At 38.6% G+C, this 21,102-nt stretch overlaps 1 protein-coding gene across 2 annotated transcripts in view; it reads right to left on the bottom strand.

Moving 5' to 3' along the window:
* Nucleotides 1-21,102, bottom strand: part of sema3b (sema domain, immunoglobulin domain (Ig), short basic domain, secreted, (semaphorin) 3B) — a 77,594-nt gene that overhangs the window by 15,459 nt on the left and 41,033 nt on the right. The window contains exons 1-4 of one of the 2 annotated variants that reach the window (XM_044118032.1): nucleotides 17,642-18,200; nucleotides 8,419-8,915; nucleotides 5,680-5,837; nucleotides 4,533-4,595 (exon numbers count right to left, since the gene is read on the bottom strand). In XM_044118032.1, coding sequence (XP_043973967.1) covers nucleotides 4,533-4,595; nucleotides 5,680-5,837; nucleotides 8,419-8,599 — 402 coding nt within the window. In that variant the 5' untranslated portion in view covers nucleotides 8,600-8,915; nucleotides 17,642-18,200. Of the gene's footprint in view, nucleotides 1-4,532; nucleotides 4,596-5,679; nucleotides 5,838-8,418; nucleotides 8,916-17,641; nucleotides 18,201-21,102 lie in introns of those variants that run through there. The other variant, XM_044118024.1, reaches the window with a different exon arrangement.

The raw sequence follows: 21,102 nt of genomic DNA on the forward strand, positions 1-21,102 counted from the left end.
TAGCTGATCTCTACTTTGTATCATATCCCAAAATTTGAACTTGTTACAGACAGCTTACTAAAATTAAATATATCCCACAAGGACAGGTTGAACAAACACAGATAAAGCTATATTCAGATGTAAGTGTATAAAGTTCAACTTTTTTAGTTGGAAGATGCTTGACATCCTCAGCCTAAATGTTAATCCTTAGTGTGTAGTTGGGTTTTTGTTTGCATGACTGTGTCATTGTGAGACAGTCTGCATAGCTGTGGTTCTTTCATGTGACAGGGGAGAAAATGACACAGGACAGCCTTTAAAAGATGCTTAATAGACACACAGGACAGGGACCAGAACTTATGCCAGCAATCACATTTGCTCAAAGGTGGGGTTTGAGGATCTGTCTGTGAATGTGCTGGTGGGGGATGTTTAAGGGCTCAGTGAACCTACGACCTTTCACTGACTCATTAGTTGAAACAGTGAGCAAAGAAAGCAGCCTGTGACCTCAACACGGCCTCACTTGACGTCTCACCTTCCCCTCTTTCAAAGCTGTATTGTCCCATTGAGGATGTCTGTTTTCCCCTCCAACCTTTTGTCTTTTCTGGAGACTATTAACTTGATAGATCAATTTGTTTTCTGTCCTCCCATCTGACTGCAATACTTTTATAAGTTTTATACATATTTATTTTATTGTATTCATTCTTTTCTTTGTGAACATCAGCTCTCTTTACGCTGTCTCTGACATTGTATATTTCCCACATGTTTAAAACTCATGTTTTGGTTATCGCAATATATCTTTAATTGCAATGGAATTAAAGCTCATTCTTCACTTCCCTTTTAAACCGTAACTTTATGCAATCCAGGAACCTTTAATAAAGTTGATAGCCGGGTTTTGAGTTTGCACTTGACTGGGTTGGTGGTGCACTATAGATATCCATTTGATGCACAACACAGCACAGTGTAATAGCTCTGGAATGCCTTTGACCACCTCTACCGATCAGTACAATGCAGCTGAATTGACCAGTGTGACATTTTCCTCCAGGTGCAGGTGGATTTTTCTGGACTTTGACTTTGTACAAATTGTAAAGAAAATGGATTTCCTTCTAAAACAATAGTTTCTTATCGATTCAACATTATTTCTGCAATAATAATTTGCAATAGACATACAACTTTATACTTACAAAATTTTGGCAAAGACATTGGTGACTTTCAGGAGCAGCATGGTTTCATGTTTACATATTTATTGACCACTGAGCCGCCTCACACAAAATTTAAGGTTCCTTGTTCAGTTCAGTTTCTCCTATATACTTAATATGTTGGTGTTATATCTGCACATTCCAACATGACCAGTAGTATATTTTCCAACTTTTCAAAGAGGTATTAATGACACAATGATTCTTAGTCACTCAGTAGAAATGAGGATGGAGTCTCCATTGTAGGTTTAGAATCCCATAAAGCTATCATTTGTACAATTGCTAAGCCTCATATTCTTCTTAACAGCTACTTTTAACATCCTGGCAATGCCAGTGCTTTTTCCAGCAGTAGAACTAACTCTTTGATGAAAACTACCCTGGTTCTGAGGTTTCCTGAACAGAAAATGCAGTGACAATCACTTTCTCCTTTGGATTTAAATCCAGCTTCAGAGTGTCACTCAGAGTCCTGAGTCAGACCGAGTGTCTCGGTGAAGTGTCAACTGTTTATAGCTGCTGTCTAACTGTGTTTATGTGAACACGTCTCTGTTTGTTTGGATGCTTTCCTGTGTATGCCAGTCTGTTAGAGTGATGAACCGTTGCGGTGCGGGCAATTGTTTCACTCAACTTACTGCCTTTTATAGTAAAAGCCACACTAGGGTATTCCCCAAAATGCAATATTAAAACAAGTTTCCCACCCTAAAACCATGAAAGAGTTTGATAATATCAAGAGAAAAAAAAAGGAAACAGTATTTAGATTTAAAAAAAGCTGCACAGTGGTAGCACTGTTGCCGTGCAGCAAGAAGGTCCTGGGTTCGATTCCCGTCTTTCTGCATGGAGTTTGCATGTTCTCCCTGTGCATGTGTGGTTTCTATCCGGGTATTCCGGCTTCCTCCCACAGTCCAAAAACATGACTATCAGGTTAATTGGTCTCTCTAAGGTGTGACACTGGGTGTGAGTGTGTGTGTGGGTGGTTGTTTGTATGAACCCCGCCTCTCGCCTGAAACGTTCGCTGGAGATAGGCACCAACAACCCTCCCCACCCCATTAGTGATAAGGATGACAGAAAATGAATGGATGGATGGATGGATGGATGCATGGATAGATGGATGGATGGATGGATGGATGGATGGATGGATAGATTAAAACAGTTAAGTTGAAAACTTGTGCAGGGGAACAGAGAATGAAGACAAAGAGAAGGAAAAAGTGTGTGAGGTAGAGATGATCCATGGAGATGGATGGAAAAACAGACTTCTCTGTAATTTGGGTCAAAAGTGTAAGGTCAGGGCTGTTCCTGTGTGGGTGAGTTTCCACTTAGAAACCAGAAAAAAAAAAAGAATAAGAAACAAGAAAGAAAAGGTCTACAGAAATAAAAAGTCAATCAATAAAACTAATCGCACAAAAAGAGATTTAATTCTCTCAAGTTTTTAAAACTTTCTCATTTTTTTTGTCTGACCTATTTACTTTTTTCCTGAAACAATTTTAATCCTTTTTTTCACCACTTATCACCGCCGTCATTACTTTCTCTTTCAGACACACAAACCCGCTGAAACCTGAACATACACAGTCCATCTTCTGGTCATTTGAAACTGGAGCCTGGATTTTCGTATGAATGGAGCTCGTTGTCTGTCTGCTACAGCTGTGTAATCACACTGATGACGGGTTTGCTTTACGCACACACACACTCACAAAGAAACACACACACGTTCTGGATACTTTAGACACACCATATGGAAATAAATGTAAACAGAGGCTCTATAACACACAGAGGGAAATCAATGAAATATATATGGAGATGGTTTTGTGGCACCTCTCCACATTCTGATTGGACAGTAAAATATAAAACATATTAACCGAAAAAAGATGCACAAAAATGTTGCAAAGGACTTTAAACTCTAAAAGATGTATTGCCTTGCATGCGGTGCATTGCTGGGTGGTCTTTGGTAAAATCAATTAGTGAACTAGAACCAGATTTTACATGCATAATTAAATGCATGACAAGCTGTAACACCAGATCAGGGTTAAAAAAAAACAAAAAACCTCTGTTTAAATTTAAACTGCAGACCAAAGAAAAGATACTAAGTCCATGACAAATCAAATGTACTGAATCTCAAAAATAATTACAGTAAGTTTCACATGCTTTGATTCAGTTCCTTCCAGGTCAAGGTCACAGAATATAGTTTGTTTTAAAGAGTTGCAGGTTTTTTTATGTTATTCAATCTAAACATGAATAACAAATAAAACATGTTCAGTTTCAAGACAGTAATCACAATTGCATAAAATCTGTGTTTTTTATGAATATTCTAGCACACTATAAAAATACTGCTTTAGGTAAATAATGGTCTTGCTTTGTCTTCCAATGAATTTCTGTAGTATAAGTAATTTGATATCCCATGTTAGGATTTATGAAGATAATATTTACTTGACCACTCAGTGGTACTTAGAGACTGCTAAAAGTACAGAAACTACACCACATGTTGATTACATTTTCTAGAAAAATAAAAAAGATGCTGTTGTCATGATCAAATATTGCACCTTGTCCAAAGATATTTTTAATTAATTTTACATAATTTATACCAATACATATATGATATACAAAACAGAGAGAACAGTATTAATTCTGTCTGTCAATAAAATTCACAATTTTTCTTCATATTTAGACTGATGTAATGGGTCCATACACCATTATACCTAACAAAATGGGAAACAGTGTAACTACAGCTTAACAGTAATAATAGTACAAGATGCTATGCCTCAGCTCCAATTTGATCTCTATAACGCATCTTCACCTTCGGGTTCTTAGGTGTGGGGAGGAAACAAAACAAATGTTTTTGACTTTTCATCAGAGTGTAAATCTCAGTCACATGAGGTTTAAAAAAACTAGCTATTGAGGAAGTGATCTCACCACATGGTAGGTCTAAAAGTACGGGTGCTGCACCTATTATTGCATGTTATCACAGAACGCTGTGATTCTGTCTTGTGATGACTCCCATGACTCCAGTGGATTAAAAGGTAGTATTGTGTTGGTCCGGGTAGGAGTGGACACCTCCATAGACTTTATTTTCATGCTCTGTGTAAAGTGTGTGATGGCTGTAGGCTCATAAGAAGTCTGATGTTCTAAAGGTTCATAAACAGGAAGTTATGATGTTGTACTTTGCAATTGTGCTTTCCAGCTGGAAAAAAAAAGACAATAATTCTGCCACCTCATTTATCCCCCAAAAAACACATTTTTACTGAACTACTTCTTTACCAAGCTTGAGGTTTTGCTATTTTTATATTTTTCAGAGACACTTTGAAAAGGTTTTCTTTTATCTGATTCTATATGACTCAGAAACTGAAAAACAAATAAGAAGGAAACAGGACTTACAGTAATGTCCTTGCCAGCCCAATTACATTCCTCTCTCCAGTCAACAGGAGCTGGCCAATAGATCTGAAAAATGGAAGAAAACTTTGAAATGTGTCAGCCTTTTAAAAGATTTGTAAAGACTGACTCCAGTTTTTTTGTTTTTTGTTTTTTTAAGAAAAGGCACTGTCGTTATTATAGAAACTTTTCTTTGTGAATTGTCTTCATTTTAGCTCCCAACTCTCTTCCTGTCTCTTCCCTCTGTCTAAGTCTGTCATTTCCGATTTCATCTCCTCAGATACCTTCTTCCCCTGCACATGTGACCACAAAGTGTAAAAGACATCAGCTATGGTGAACCTGCAAAGCTTGGCCATAAATCAAACTCACCCACGTGCCAAAGTCCATCAAAGCTTTCAAATCTCACACGTCAAACATGTAATTTACTCCAAACAGCTGTGAACACATGTTGCCACTAGACTGTGTTCTGCTTATGTAGCACACATAACTATAGTTTTTGTCAGTAACACTGTACATTCTTATTGTAAAAGTACACTGGTAGTTCACTGAGTATTTTTAGGACATTGGAAGTAAAAGTCTCTAACTTAAAAAGTAGATTATGACTATTATGTGTTGTTATGTCTGAAGTTTCTGTTAAATCGTTGTTTTCTTTTCATGTTTATTGAAAACATTTTTTTTTCTATCTTCTCAATCCCTCACTTATCTGACGCCCTGAGGTCTGTAAAGGGGGTTTTCTCACCTTCAAATCCTTTTCAAACACGTCTGTTCTTCTTTGGAACAGCAGACAAAAACTAATTCCCAGAAAGTGCACAGTAAACGTAGTTTGCAAAAGGTCCCACTTTCCAAGTGGGACCTTTTTTCTAATTTGTTGCCAGAATTACACGTTAATCTACTTTGTGATGAGCATGAATGACAATAATCCAACTCTTTTTGGTTCAAATAAATAATCACTTTCACAGCTTTTCTTAATCTTTATCCAAAGTACTAAGTACGCGACAGTCTACGATCGCAGAAAGCCTGCTGTCACTGAGCAGGAAGTGGGGTGGACTCTGAAGAGGTCGCCAGTACATCTCAGGGTGGTGAAACTGATACCCATGTTAGTAATTACAATCTATTAAAAGGGCTTCAATATTAAAGCATATTTGAAACTTACCTTATGTTCTTGTTTGGCAATGTTGTCCAATGAGAGTGACAGCAAGAAGTTTTTGGCCCCTACAAACAATCTGCCCCTCTCTTCGTCCAGCAGCATGGCGCTGAAACAGCAGGAGCGCTCCAGCTCAAATCGCCGCACGCCGTGGTACTGTTGCAATTCTAGAAAAAAAAGAGTAATTAATTAACCATGGCAGGCAAAATTTAGATGATATTTGTTAAATTATCATCTGCAGCATAAACATTCGGAAAATAAAGATTAGGTGGCACATCCCAGTGGGAATAAAAATGTCTGTACAAACCTTACAGAGAAAGTTATGCTTCTCTTGGTTAATTTAGGCAAAGAGGGAGAAAATAACTTTGTGTAGCAGACAAATTCACTAAAGCTACCAACTCAACACTGGACTAAAAACCTTTTCAACATCACATTTTCTCATTACAATGTGCATATACATATATATTCATTTATTTGGTTGTTTTTGTTATGCAGGATGAGAAGATATTCTGAGACTTCAACAGCGACAGAAGTTTCATTGTTACTTGTTACTTCTCATGCTCTGCAGATGATGTGCATTTTTCTAAATACAATTATTAATATAATATAATATATTAAGAAATAGAAGGGGTGATCTTGTGGAAGTAGGGAATTCACATCTGATTTAAAATAAATTTATTAAACTTCAAAGTGCATACGACGGACTGATTAATTATATAATACTATATTTCAAATAGTGTTAATTTACCATCTCTACAATAATCTAAATGGGGCTTTAGGCACTTCTTTACCGGCACAACTGCAGAAGTTGGAACAGAAAAGTCCAGTTTAAATTTAGTTCACTATATTGTTTGTTATGTGGAGACACAACATGGGTTTATCCATTGAGTTCCTCCTCCCAAGGAAACGTTTCCAATAAAAACAGACAAATAAAGGACTGGATACAGCAATGTATCTAAAACCTTTAAAGAACAGTGATAAATATTGATCAAATGCTCCATAAGAGAGTCAGCAGTGGGAAAATAAGGATTGCTCCAATTCATTTGCATTGTGTTGTGCAGTACGTTATTACTTATTGAATTGATCTTGTTGTTATAAATATTATATAGCTCTTTGTTACATTTACTAGCATTTAACAAACAACAAGCTAGCAGTATCTCCTTGAGAATCAATAAAGTGTATTTCTTCTATTCTGTTCTAAATTATAACTTGGGAAAATATCAAATATCCAAACAATGTATTGGATTGTTACTGATTTCTTATTATTAAAGACAGCTGGCTACAGACCTACAATATTAATAAATATATATATGCATATATATATTGTTATCTACATACAATTTCAAGGTTGTGTGTCCCAAGGGAAGTGACTTATGAAGAGGACGGACACAATCCTCCATCAGTAATGGTTTCAATGGAAAAAACGAGTGACTGCCGTTACAAAGTTGGCAAAAACAAATCTATGGGGAACGGTGCCCTGGAAAATCTAGCTTGTCTTTGTAAATTTAAGTTACAACAGTCCACCCAGGCAAATGGAAAAAAAAAAAAAAACTCGTTGGCCAGAGAAGTTAGAAAAATATCCTCCCCCATTGTCCTAACTTACACAAGGAGTTTAAGAAAACAAGACCAAAGCCTTATTAATTTACACATTTAAAAGGCTTTATTAGCTTGTTATTGCTCTAACTCCGACGCCATAAAAAGGCAGCCTGCATGACATCAGGGACTTTATTACTCAATCTTACTATCTTGCGGCTAAAAAAACCTAGACTCCAATAAAAGACGTGCTGAATCAAAAAAATGACAGATTTCAATCCAATAATTGGTAAGGAATGGTGCAGATAACCTCATAAATCCAACTGTCTGGTTAAAGCTACACTTGCAGCAGACATTTTGACACATTTACTATTGGCAGGTAGTAAGCTTATAGCTTAGCTTACTACTTACTAGTACTACTTACTAGTAACTTACTACTAGTAGCTTACTACTAGAAAGCTTATAGCTTATGACTTACTACTTGTAAACTATAAGATTACTTACTGTTTAAGTAAGTTAGTTACTTGAGCTATAAGCTTACTTATAGTATTAGCTAGTTACTAAGCACACAAAACCAATGCTTTAAAGATAATGATGAGTTATATTTTCATTTTTTGTCTTACTCTGAAATACAATCATGTCATTACTTGCTGATACTTTAGCAGAAAAACTAAGAGTTTGTAAATTCAGCTCCCATTTTAATTTGGTGAACATTTTCTTTCAATCTATGGCTGAATTGGAACAATTTTAGTTGCACACATGAGACTTTTATCCCTAACAAAAACATCAAATATTACTGAGACACGATGAAGCCATCACTCATTATGCTTACTTATTAAGCTTTTAATCGTCCTCATCATTTCAATCTCTAACCTACATCTCACCCTGAGTTGAAATTGAAGCCGGCACAAATTTCAGCTGGGTAGGCAGCTTGCAATGAACCTCTTGTCCTTCAGACTGACTTCAGACTGTAATTGCCAGTTTGAAGCGATGGCACACATCCCTGGTGTATGTGGTCATACTGGGCAGTTAGCTGCCTCCTCTGACATTAAAAAACTTGAAATGGATCCAACAATCATGCCACTGTATTTCCAAGCTGCTGGTGTAGGAATGCACACGTACAGTACTCAGTTGTGTCCGGTTGTTTGTTTTTTTGCTTACATCAGTAGTGCAGCTTTAGGACAAACTGACCTTTGCAGGGAGACATGTCCTTACCTTTATATGAAAGTTTCATGCGTGGTGAGGAGGAGGAGGTGGGAGAGGAGGATGAGGAAGATGAGGAGGAGGATGAAGATGAAGCACGGGTTACTGAGCTGGAAGAAGAGTAAGCAGCGGCCATCCCGAGCACCAACAGAGAGCTGCAGGTGACCATCATCATCATCATCATGGTCATCATTTTGGCACAAACCGCTTTCTATCAAAAGCTAGTCTTTAGTGGCTTTGGCCACTTTGAGTGCTGGGTATTTGTACTGAGAGATGATTTATTTATCTGGTTCTTGTCCAGTTTTATTTCATCGTCACGCAAAGTGTTTCTTCTGATTTGAAAAAAAAAAAAAAAACACAAAAAAAACCAGCTATCCTGGCTTGTAGTTGGCGTCAGACTTATTCCCAAGAGTTTTCTGGATATATCCTCTGGTCTTCTTTTGAAGGACGACCCAGATCACCTCTCACATCCGAGACAGGACAAAATCATTCCGCCTGGACACAGGGACCTAAAAATAGAGACAGAGAGAGAGGGAAACGATTCAGAAAGGAGCACTTCTTGTGCCAGGGATGCCCTTGCGTACACACACAGGCCCGCATGCAAATACACACGCAGTGAGGTATATTTAGTCTGAATCAGATTGATGCTCATGCCAGGGTGTGTCAATGCCAACCCCTATTATGGCAGCCACACTATAATCCCTTCAGTTTACAGCAAGAACCAGGAACAGAGTTTAAATCTCACACACACACGCACACGCACGCACGCCAGATGACCACAGCAATGAAGACAGCATGTGTGAGATAGATATATGTAGCGCCTGATGCCAAGCCGGGCACAACCTCTCCATGTCTCTGGCACTGCCAAGAGAGAAGACCCACTCCCACTTTCTTTCTCCACTTTTACAGATTGCATGAAATCATCCCATTGATGGTAAGCCTGCAGCTGTGGATAAAGGAACCACTACTATGTGAGAGCTGAGTTATTCCAAGCAGTACTCGAATATTCAAGTATTTAATTTGAATTATACATCGCAACATGACATAATCGTTTGAGTGTATTTAAGGATCTACAGAATTCAAGGTAAAAAAAATTGTCCCAGAAGAAACAATGACTTGAGTTGGAAATGTTTTTATTTGACTCTACACACCTGGTTCAGTAACCAGGTCACCGGTTTGTAAACTAATCAGTAGGAATGTATCTGTGTGGTGTTATACTGGAAACGGACACACGCCCACACACAAACCTTTCTTCTAGTACTTTGGACTTTGCTGCTGGACTGACAAAACAGTAAAGCTATTCACTGGAATCAGCCTCCTTCATTATATTGCACCTCATAGTTAGCGTTGAGGTTTTTAGTGTTTTCTTAAATTATTATTACAATCACTCCTCATCACTGCCTTTCATCTGTTACCTTCTTTAAGAACCAACATCTTCTGTAATGTAAGGATTAAAATAAAATAAAAACATTTGAAATCTTAAACAACTTTGTACCAGTGCTCAAAACTGAACGTCAGTTTATAACTACTAAAAAATAAAGAGTAAAAGTTGAAAAATAAATTGAAAGTTTTATTCTTCAATTACAGTAATCCATAATTATGGTAATCCAAGACTTTCCAGACAAAAGGAAGCTAAATTTCCTTCTTTTTTTTTTAGACTTTTACAGAAACCAAGAAATCAAAGGGCCAAAAAAAAAAAGTTTTGTCGCCCTTCATGTTTTTCTTCAAACACTATTACACTGCCATCAAATGCTGTGGTGAAGCATTAAAACACAAAGACAACTTCCACTTGCACACAGACACACAGCACAGCAAAGACGGCTGGCTTTCAGTTTTATGAATAATGGAGCTATTGAGGCAGTGAGACAGGAGAGCTCTCATAGGCTCATGGCTGCCAGTCCACAACACAACACAACAGGGCAGAGCTGAAAGGAGGCGTAAACTCCTTCGTACCCTGCAGTAAATAAACACACACAAACACCCCTACATGTAATGAATGGACAAAAGCATACATTCAAGTAACGCCACTTTCGTAGACCCAGCCTTTATGAGGTTTGATGCACACTTGTACAGGCGCAGTAGAACAAAACATTAAAGTGCGAGCAACAAAGTGTTAAAATGCGAAGCAGAAAGAAAGAGACACTGTGTGTGTTTATGGGCTCAAGGTTTAACACAGAGCTGCAAAGATGCTCGCAGTATTTTTAGGGAGATGGATGTCAGCACCCTCGTCAGCTGGAGCGCCGTGACTCGCGCTCAAGCGCAGTTCACGTCACAGTTCCTGGGACTGACAGAGGCTCCAGTGAAATCCTTACTCTCCTGTCGGCTTTTATAAGCCAAACGACTGGTCCCATTGTCCCTCCGAGTCTCCCAGAGATGTGTGTGTGTGCGTGTGGGGCGGGGGGTGTATGTCTGATTATGTTTTCTATATGTGCTATCATCACTTTAAAAGAATGATTTCTCTGAACTACCGTAACTTGCTTATTTGAACAACATACACCTCCCAATCAGCACTTTGTTCTTCAGACACCCACTCTTGAACTTGAGTACTCTTAAATCTCCTGCATGCTCCATAAAGCATCTTAATAAAAAAAAAAAAACATTTAAAAAGCCAACAGGCTCACCGACACTTGCATTCAGTTCGGCTTCAATGGACATGGAGCGGCAGCATGCCAAGAGGGAATGAATTAAAAATAAAGACAGACATAGATTCAAGGGGGGGGGAGGAGACGAGGGGCCAAGCTGTCCTGTCAAAAACCAGCCTAAATAAGACGGGCAGACAAAGGGACCTCCTCCAGGGTGAGACGCGCCTTTGCAGAGAGAGGTTAGAGTGCAACACTGAAGCACAAAAAACAACAATGAGTGAATGAATATTAGCAACTTAACTTCTAGCCTTTCACTTTCACAGGGTGGAACAAAGAATGAATGTTGGACACCCCCAAATTAATCCAAATGGTGGGTTTATGCTAATCACTGTTACAGGATCCGGATGACATTATATAGTCAGATAAGGAAGAGTTTGCTCTTGCTTTATAAATGTAGCCGTTTTACAGCTGCAGTTCTCACAACCGCTGTGATGTCATCTGTACAACTATACTCTGATGTGAGGATCTAATGACCTATGTTATGCTCATATGTTAATTAAATCCATAACTAACATGAAATGCTGTTAAAGAAAGTACATTTGGATGGAAAACCTTGTTCAATTTGCTGGTTAAAGTCAAGAACCCAACTCTGTTGTGTTAACTAAATCCAAGAATGGTCTATGTTTGACCCAGGATTTAATTAGCAAATTATTCCAATTAATATGGAATTGTTGATCAAGTAGTTTGAGTAAAGTGGCATAAGAAACAAAATGAAAGATCCAGAAACAAGAAGGAATAGAGACACAGCACACAATTCAGATGTAGGAACATCCATCCATCCATTATCTGAACACCCTTCTTCCCTAATGGGGTCGGGAGGGTTGCTGGTGCCTATCTCCAGCTGCGTCCCGGGCGAGAGGCGGGGTTCACCCTGGACAGGTCGCCAGTCTGTCGCAGGGCAACACAAAGACAAACAACACACTCACACCTAGGGAGAATTTAGAGAAACCAATTAACCTGACAGTCATGTTTTTGGACTGTGGGAGGAAGCCGGAGAACCTGGAGAGAACCCACCATGCACAGGGAGAACATGCAAACTCCATGCAGAAAGACCCCGGGCCGGGAATCGAACCCAGGACCTTCTTGCTGCAAGGCAACAGCTCTACCAACTGCGCCACTGTGCAGCCCCACAGACGTAGGAACATTAACTGAGAAAAGAAATGTTTAAACAATAAAAATAAACAGGTTATAATCACAACGTAATGGGATGGTGCCATCTGATATCAGGGAAAGAACTAAAGGAATGATAAGAGCTGTGAAAAAGGGTGAAAGCAAAAATACATGAGTTCATAAATATATAACTAAAAGAAGCAGAGTTGTTAGAAATCTGATTTACAAGCACAAAGCAGAACCAAAAAGGCTGGGAGAGACAAAAACAGCATGTGAGACTGGAAGTGGAGGGAAGTTCTGAAAGGACAAGGCGTCGGGATTGGAGCACTTGAAGCTTGAAGCCTGAAGCATGCTTGCATGCTTACAGTCCCAAGAAAATAATGAAAACGTATAGAGATAGAGAAGAAAAAAAAAAGAGTATGTGATGGAAAGAAAGGAGACAATTGTTTTGCCTGCAGAGAGAAAAGAGTTTCCCTGGCCAGCAACCAACAAGGCTAAGCCTCCCTGGGACCAAGAAATGAAGGGCAGGAGAGATGGGAGGAAGAGAAGGAGGAATTAGAAGGAGCGAGTGAGGCGGAAGGAGGGGTCTACACTTTAAAGAGCCAAATACCAAGCAGCAGGTATCTGGTGGCTTTTGGCTCACTTTGATTGGCAGGAGACATTGAGGACAGGAGGAGGGTTAGAGTGGTTAGCTTCGATGGGAATTTACATGTCCGCACCATGTCAGCATATAATCACATGCATTGCTCTGTCGAAAAGAAGGAAAATCTTAAGAAGGGATAAGAGTTGAACTCAATGAGTGACTGAAAGGGAAAGAAGGCACACAAACACAGAAAGAAAAAAGCTCAATCTGAAGAGTTAACTGCTGCACAAATGGGAACTGCAGAATTTCTACAAAGAAACTTCTTGTTTGGTGAAAATGAAAGCACAGATTTCACACTCATGCTTTTTTTTCCCTGTTATTTTACTTTGCAGAATCTATTAAACATGCTAACTCGTTCATGAATTTATTTAGGGAGGTCTAATTAAATGGGTTTGTATGTTTTTACGCTGTGCTTCATACCACATAACTCTAAAACTGTGTATGCCAGCAGCCTAGAGCCCAACCCACAGCTCAGCTACATGCATCTCTTTGTGTGTTCTGGCTTTTTATAGGTTTGGCATTAGGTATAGAATTATCACAACAGAATGAAACAAATAGTGAAATGCTTTCCTTTTTTCCATTAGCCTCTTTATTTTTCCATCGTCTATATTCTACCTGCTTATCTTTGCAGAGTGTGGTGCTGGTGTCCATCTCCAGCACTCAATGGGGAGATGTGTGTTTTTATTATTCATTTTATGTGAATGAGGAATATTTTTATTTAAGTATATATTGACATTCCCTTCTGTTAAAAGTTCATTGTATTTATTTTTTCAACCTAAAATTAGATGAAAAGGTAATTTTATTTAAAATTGTGGTTAGTGCTAACTTTACACACAAACATAAATTCCATTTTTCTACAAGCACTTTATTTAGGAGGAGCAAATGCCAAAATGCCTCTTAAGATTGCAAAGGTACTTACTCCTGTATTTTACTATGCAGTAAAACGGGTTAAAATGAAGCCCCAAGAAGTAAAAGTAGAAAAACAATAGCCCTTGTGATTAATATTTTGTTTTCATCTGTTGTTTTATCCATTTGGACAATTTATCACTCACAGACAACAAGCTATGGTTCAAAGATGATATGAACCGGGGTATGTTGGTCAGCAAGGTGCAAGAGACTCACCTTTTTCTGACTCTCAACTCTAGTAGTTGAAAATCAGAAAGACTGCACCCTTAGCATTCTTACACACTAATTCATGAGGCATGTAAAACGTTTGATGTGACTTGTGCAACATTCCAGCTCGCTCTGTCAAACAAAACCCATGCTGGAAAAGTACCATTAGGAGTAATTGTTGTGTTTTGATTCAGAAGAGATTTTCAGCCTTGGAAAGGCAGGTGAAGCTGGAGAAGCATGGCAGAACGTGGACATGCTGCAGATTTCTGCAAACAAACCAGAGGCAGGAGCAAAAGCATGGAGCAGGTACTGTGAGTTGGGGGCGCATTCAGTCTTACTCAGAATTACAGGTAGGTGAGGAGTGCTTCATTTCTCCTCTGCACGTTCAAAAAACTGAAGTGTACAGACCACCAGTGGTGTGAAAAATGTTTAGTTTAGTGATGATTAACTAAAGATATTGAACTAAAAGTAGTAGTAGATAAGCTGACAAAATGGACCGATTTTCACCAGCACTTAAAAAGAACAAATCACATATGAAGGTTGAAGAAATGAATTTTAACTCATCCTTTGTTTCCGCTTCATAAGCATGGAAGTACTGCACTGCTTTTAGTGACTTGTTGCAGCAGCACCTTATAGTCCACACAGTCTCATCTAAATACGATCTCAAACACACCCAAGTACAATAATCAAAGTGAAGCAGTTTCACAACAAATGTTAAACAGTGTTCATGGGATTTTATGCTGAAACAAGGTGAACCAGTAAATGTAAGGCGATTAGAGGCAAATAATCTGAACGTTCAAAAAGAAACCCTGTGAATGAGGAAGCAGTGAGACCGCAGCACTCTGCTGGTTGCTGGTACTGAGCCATCTGGCCCTGCAACATGAAGGGGAAGTTTCCCAAATTGTGGCTAATCTTTGTTTGATTTGGATTAATTATTCCAAGAATCAGAGGCTTAAATCGGAAAAAGAAATGTTGCAGTTGGAGTGGATTCAATTTGCCATCAGGATTAGAGTCGGGGTTACTTTCTGCTAAATGTGTCTCATAATTGTGGCTGTTTCCACTGGTCAGGTCAGTCAGGATGGACTGGACTAATCTTACTTTTGATAAAAGTATTGAGATGCACACTTTCAGTATTTGAGTTCCCTTCATATCTGCCCATTGCGATTTTGACAATTTCATTTTTTTTTTTTCCAGAAGAAAAATTATGTATGAATGAGAAAAAAAAGGTTCTGAAGCAGCTTCTATTGATGCATCCAAACATAATGTCCTTAATTATTAGGTGATCTTTTGTAACAAAACTTGCATTAAATATAGGTTTTGTATTTGACCTGCTGATCACTGATCAAAGCCAATTAAGGAATAATTGTCACTCTTTGATCTCTACCTGATGCCTCTGCAGAAATATATGATTTTTAAAAATACCTCACTGTTGTGGTTCAGTAAAGTATTGTATTTAAATAACAATAAAGGTGCAATTACAGTAAATGAAGTTTACTGGTCTCAGTTGGCATACGGCTTGGCTCTGTCAGAAACAGAAGCTGCTGTGAATCAAGACCTTGCTGAGCTGCCTCTGGTCTTCTGACTGGACCTGCTCCAAAGAGCTCTCAGAGGAAAGACAACTGGCTGCTGTAAGTGAAACAAGATCTCAGCTTTCATTGTAGTTCTGTGAAGCAAAATCCCACATGCAATCAACAAAACATGAAAGATACTTTGATATGCAATGGTTCGGGAATAGTATAGTTGCACACTGAGGTTCTAAAAACAGCTGGCCGAGTAAAGCTTTAACAGCTGTTACGTCTTCTTCAGATGGTCCAGTCTATGCAGCTAAAGCAACAACATTTCACATTAGTAACTAGGGTTGTTGTGGAATTAAATTATCACAATAATTTTGTCAACGTGACTACTGCTTTCAATATGAGTTTCTATGGTTGATGTTTTAGCTATTTATTAAGCTATTATATGAGCTACAAATGTTAAGGAGCATGCTTTAAGTTTGACATCCTGAATCTTATTTGTAGACTCTTATTTTGACTCTTATTTATTAATCTTAAGCATAAAAGAAACTTATTCTTGAGACATAACCAAAGATAACTGAGCATAGCACATCTAGCTAACTGCAGTGCTAAGTTTACGGGTTATTTCGGAGTCTGAACTTCACATTTCCATTCTAAAACCTAAACTAGTTGGACTCATCAAACTTGTTGGCCTGGATAGAGTTGGATAATACAATATTGAGATCTTTAAAAATAAGTTTTTTAAAACTGTTATTCTATTTTTAAAAACATAAGAGGGGATCACTTTTAGCAGAAGGACTTTACAAAAAGTAGAAAAGCATTAAAAAACGCATAAGCTAAATTGTCATGATGCTTTCTTTTTTTTTCTTTTTACACCAAGTACGCATTTAAAACTAACACAGTTTGTGATCTGTGAAATTTCTATTGTGCAAGAAAGTTTTAACTTTTAGATTCACCATAAATAATCCTAGAATCTCCTCTCTGCTCATTCTTGTGAGTCAGTACCAAGTCTGACCTTTTACCCATAGCCAGTATTAGACCTAGACATTCAGGCTGCAGCTCTGATGTTTAGTGAATAGTCCCTTATTCCATCCATTCATTGTTTATACTAGCTAACCCAGGCAGGGTGAGAGGGAGTCTCCTATTCCACTTGGGATCAAATGTATCAATATAAATCTAATAAAATCATTTACTTGTACTATAAAATATGACTGCATGGTCTGTATGTTTACATAAAACCTGAGCAGATTTGTGTGCCTGTTCTCTGCGTCTCATAAAATCCGTGTCTGTCACAAAACCTAGCAGCATGGCTTGTATATGACAGACATGCATGAGTTGTGCACCTTATTGAGCATGCGGTTCCCACCAGTTATATTTACATCATCTTTGTTCAAGCATATGACATTACATTAAATGATATATGTCGTGTATTTGACAGTTTCTGAATGTATGTGCTAAATGCTGAATGCCTTGTTAAAGAATTGTGAGGAATTTTTAAAATGGTAAAAAGTGATAAATGTTGTTAAACTGTGTTTTAGAAGGCATACGAAATATCAAGAATCAATTCTGATAAAACAAGTCAAGTCTCAGCTACATTTATTTATTTATTTTTAAATTGTCAAAAATGTCATGTATCAAGTTTTAAAGTATTAAAATATCTGTGTCTTAGAGAAGTAGAGCCATGTCTGATGAGGGACAAACTGTTGCATCCTGCTGCAGAAACAGCAGGATGCAACAGACTACAAGAATCAGGTTTATTAGATCTAACTTGGCACATTAAATTGATATGAGACATGTCTGTTATCACTCAAAAAAAGAAACACAAAAAGCCTTCTGCTAAAGTAGATGAGTAAAAATAGGAAAATTTGATCTTTATTATCCTTAAAAGTAGTTTTTTTGAGTGTGTTTTACTCTTACTGCTATAAAACACAGTAAAAAGATTGTGATAATTTTTTTTATTTTTTATTTCACATTGGAAAAAGCAGACCAGCCAGACCATAACTCATACTGCTACTCAGTCTGCTACTGTTTTCATTTTAAATGACAGAAAAATTACTTTGCTGTCTGGGTAAATTAAAGTACTTGGACCTTAAAGTATCCTGAGCTAAGCCCCAGGATCCTCACAATGCCTCCAGTAACACCCCTATTATTAAGCTAATGTCATTCATATAACAAAAACACTCGAGCTGTTTCTGCAAGCAATTAAAACTCACCTTCCCATCCAGTTCCAAGAGATCAAGACCTGCAAAGGTTCAGAATTGTCCTGGTCAGGATCAGCATCCACCTGAGCCCTTCATGCCTCTTGTTGCACTTATTGCTTTTATTATGTGAAAAACTTTTCTGTGTCGTTGTTACTATCAAAGTTATTGCTCATGCACACCTTTGCACTCTTGCTGAGCTCTTAATTTCCATTAAAGGTTTAACATATCTCAAGTCTAAGTAGGGAATGAGGATGAAATCGCATTTATTTAAATTGCAATGGAACGCAGAAAGAGGGAGAATACATAAAACAAGATTTAGCGATCCTGGAAGAACCTCTGGAAAAATTATTATTGGTAATTCCAGTGAAGATGAGACAAAGAGTGAGCAGCTCTGTAGTCCTGGCTTGGTGAAAAATAAAAGTCCAGTTAATCTTTAAAAAAAAAAAAAAAAAGTCCTATGAGCAGCTGTAAGTTGAAAAGCGACGCGGCGATCTGAGTATTCCCCCGGCTGCAGTCAGCTACACTGATGAACGACTGCACTTCAGCTCCTCTTAAAAAAAACACAGCGCTGTGCACACACATAAAACTCCTCTTAACACACACACACACATACACACACACGGGGAGTTCAAATACACACACACAGACGGGGAGTTTTCACAGGAGCTGAGTGGAGCAGAAACGCTCAGAGGGAGAACAGGCTGAAAGAATGAACCTAATTCAAAAGGGGAGAGAACGGATGGGAGAGATAGATGGAGGGAGGGGTTGAAAAGAGGAGAAAAAAGGTGGGAGGTGGGAGGAGGGGCGTGGAAAGGGCCAGAGACATGGGGTGTGTTGTTCTTCTCTACAAGTATGAATGCTACTGTATATTTATGTAGCTACCTGGGCAAAACGGTTTCCTCTTGCCCTTGATTGTGACGAGAGACTGTAACAAACCGCCAAAGGCAGAAAACCTCAACTAAGAAACTCCCTTCATAAAGCACTCACTGTTAAACACTGCAACACTTTTCCCCAAAAGGCACCGGAAAATCTAAAAAGTTCTCCCAACATAACGTCATCATACTTTCCACGTGGCTTCCCATTGTTTTAGGCTTTATTGCTGCTTTTTAAATCAAGACGTCTGCAGTGGCTTAGTGGTTTGAAACTTCAGACTCGGTTGGAGGAATGAAGAAAAAAATGCCATTCTGAGAATTCGGGTGAAATCAATATCACATTCAGACAGAAATCCGACCATTTCTTTTTTCTACAAGAGTCGCTAAGTACATCAACACGTCTCCAACTCATTCTGTTTGACACACATTTCAAGCAACGATTTTTAGCTAGAATCACCTCACACAGTGTGATATGCGATGAAACAAGCAAGTTGTTGCACAGCTCTCATCAAGGCTTAAAAACTTGGCTGTAATCTCTGGAAGACGTGACTTGACACTTACTCTGATATAAGACTTCCCTCTAAAGACTTTGTATGAAGATAGCAGAACCATTTGGATTAAAATCTGTGTAAACATGTAGATTAAAAAAAAAGCTTTCCAGACAAGTAAGAATGGTTTAGCCTGGCACCACAATGCCTCACACTCTGATCCACGCCCAGCATGAGGGTAATTGGCGAACGTTTGTGGCATATGGGGGTTTACATCATCTTGTGGTCATATCAGGGCTCAGATGTGGGTCTGCCTTTTGTCGTAGTTCGATTCTGAAAGGTTTATGGCAAGAAAAAATTATGAGAGCTCAAGAATGCCTCTTACGGCATTAAATACAACAGTCATGTCAGGAAAAAAACTACAGTTTTAAAGATATATCAGGATTGTCAGTCTCAGCCCTGTGTCTCTACTCTTTCCTATGTCAACGGTTGATGAAAAAAGACCATCTATAGAATAACCCGTTTGGCTGAAAGAACATGCAATTGGCTGCAAATAAATGCCACAACTGAGTGGTGGGCTCCACTGTACAATGGACAAACTTGAAACTATTTAAGACTGCTCCCAATCGGGGTTGGAATCAGACTGTATGAGTTTGTATTTCTGCCACAATACCAGAGATTCATGAAGAACAGCATTTCAATACATTGTATGCATTTAAACAGGATGAAAAAAACATCCTCATAAATAGTTCTTGTGCTAGAGTAGCATGACTCAAACTGCAAGAGATGCAGATGAACAGATAACTCCTGCAACTCTGGCTCTGTACGCACAATGGTCATCTTGATATAAAACCCATGATTGTCTGGGGATTTTAGTTGTGATTTTGGTTTTCCAAGTTGGAATTCCAATTTCTTGGCATGTACCTTTTGGACGTTTGTTGACTTTGAATTCAGAAATTCCAACTTCAAACTAACTCACTACAAAGCATTTGGTGTTACCTTTTCTCTTGTTTCCCCCCATTCGTCTGATTCATTTATTTGTTAAGATTCCCTTAAAACGATTAAGGTGATTCAGGCTGTTAACCAGAAGATTGTTTCCAATCAATGCCGACTTCAGTCCAGAATTTAATTGACCAGATGTGCCAACAGAGTTCTTGGTTAAAGTCTTACATTTATACCAATATTACATTGATTGTTTTTCCAGCATTCCAGCAGCAGGTGCCACACTGCACCCGGCAACCGTGACTCACTCACGCTCTCAAACACACACAGCCCACTGTGACCCGATCAGGGGTCTCACATCAGGGGAGCGCATAAAGCAAGGGTGGGCTCTGTCCCCAGGTCTGCAGGGCAGTGCTCACACAATGCACACTCATCTCCAGGCCTCTAAACACTTTCATGCACATTGGCATTTGCACAATTAAAGCTATATGTATGTCTCGACCCCGCGCCCCGCCGCCTGCTGACCTGTCTGTCATAAACCAGCCTGATGTCTCTACAGGCTACAGAGTGAGCTCTGTGATCATGACAAAAGCCTTTGTCTCAGCTAAAGCTTCTGTGCTATTGAAACAGATGAGGGCTCAGTGCCCTAATTGTCTCCAGCTCAGTCCGTGTTTTTATTGCAAGTCACTGAACCAAAGTGATCTTTATGTCGGAGCGGACCCGTGTCTTCATATCAGAGCCTATCTTCATGTCTATTTATTACTCCATCACAGCCTCAAAAAGTAACAACAAAGATTACATAGGAGGCACTAAACTGTAACAGGAATTAATCGTGCTTACCTCAGCTAGGGCAGCTGAGATAATACGGGTCAGCTGGATTGTGTTTTGTAAATTCATACCTTGCCTTGATTTATCATATGTTTCAGGTTACATAATTTGGCAGGCAAGAACTCTCACATGGCTTCTCTAATTACTTCCTCTTTTTAGACGTTTTTGGAGCGATGCCAACTACACCCTCTTAAGGAGATTTGTTTATAGATGACAGTTTCATAAAGAGATTCTAGAAAAAGACCTTAAATCAGTCCTGATTTAACCCGCTTAAACGAATTTAGGACAGCTGCTTAAAAAAAGAAAGTTCTGAAATAAGCTTAGTACATATTTTAAGACAGAG

The sequence above is a fragment of the Gambusia affinis genome, linkage group LG01 (genome assembly GCF_019740435.1).
Source record: "Gambusia affinis linkage group LG01, SWU_Gaff_1.0, whole genome shotgun sequence".
NCBI lineage: Eukaryota > Metazoa > Chordata > Actinopteri > Cyprinodontiformes > Poeciliidae > Gambusia > Gambusia affinis.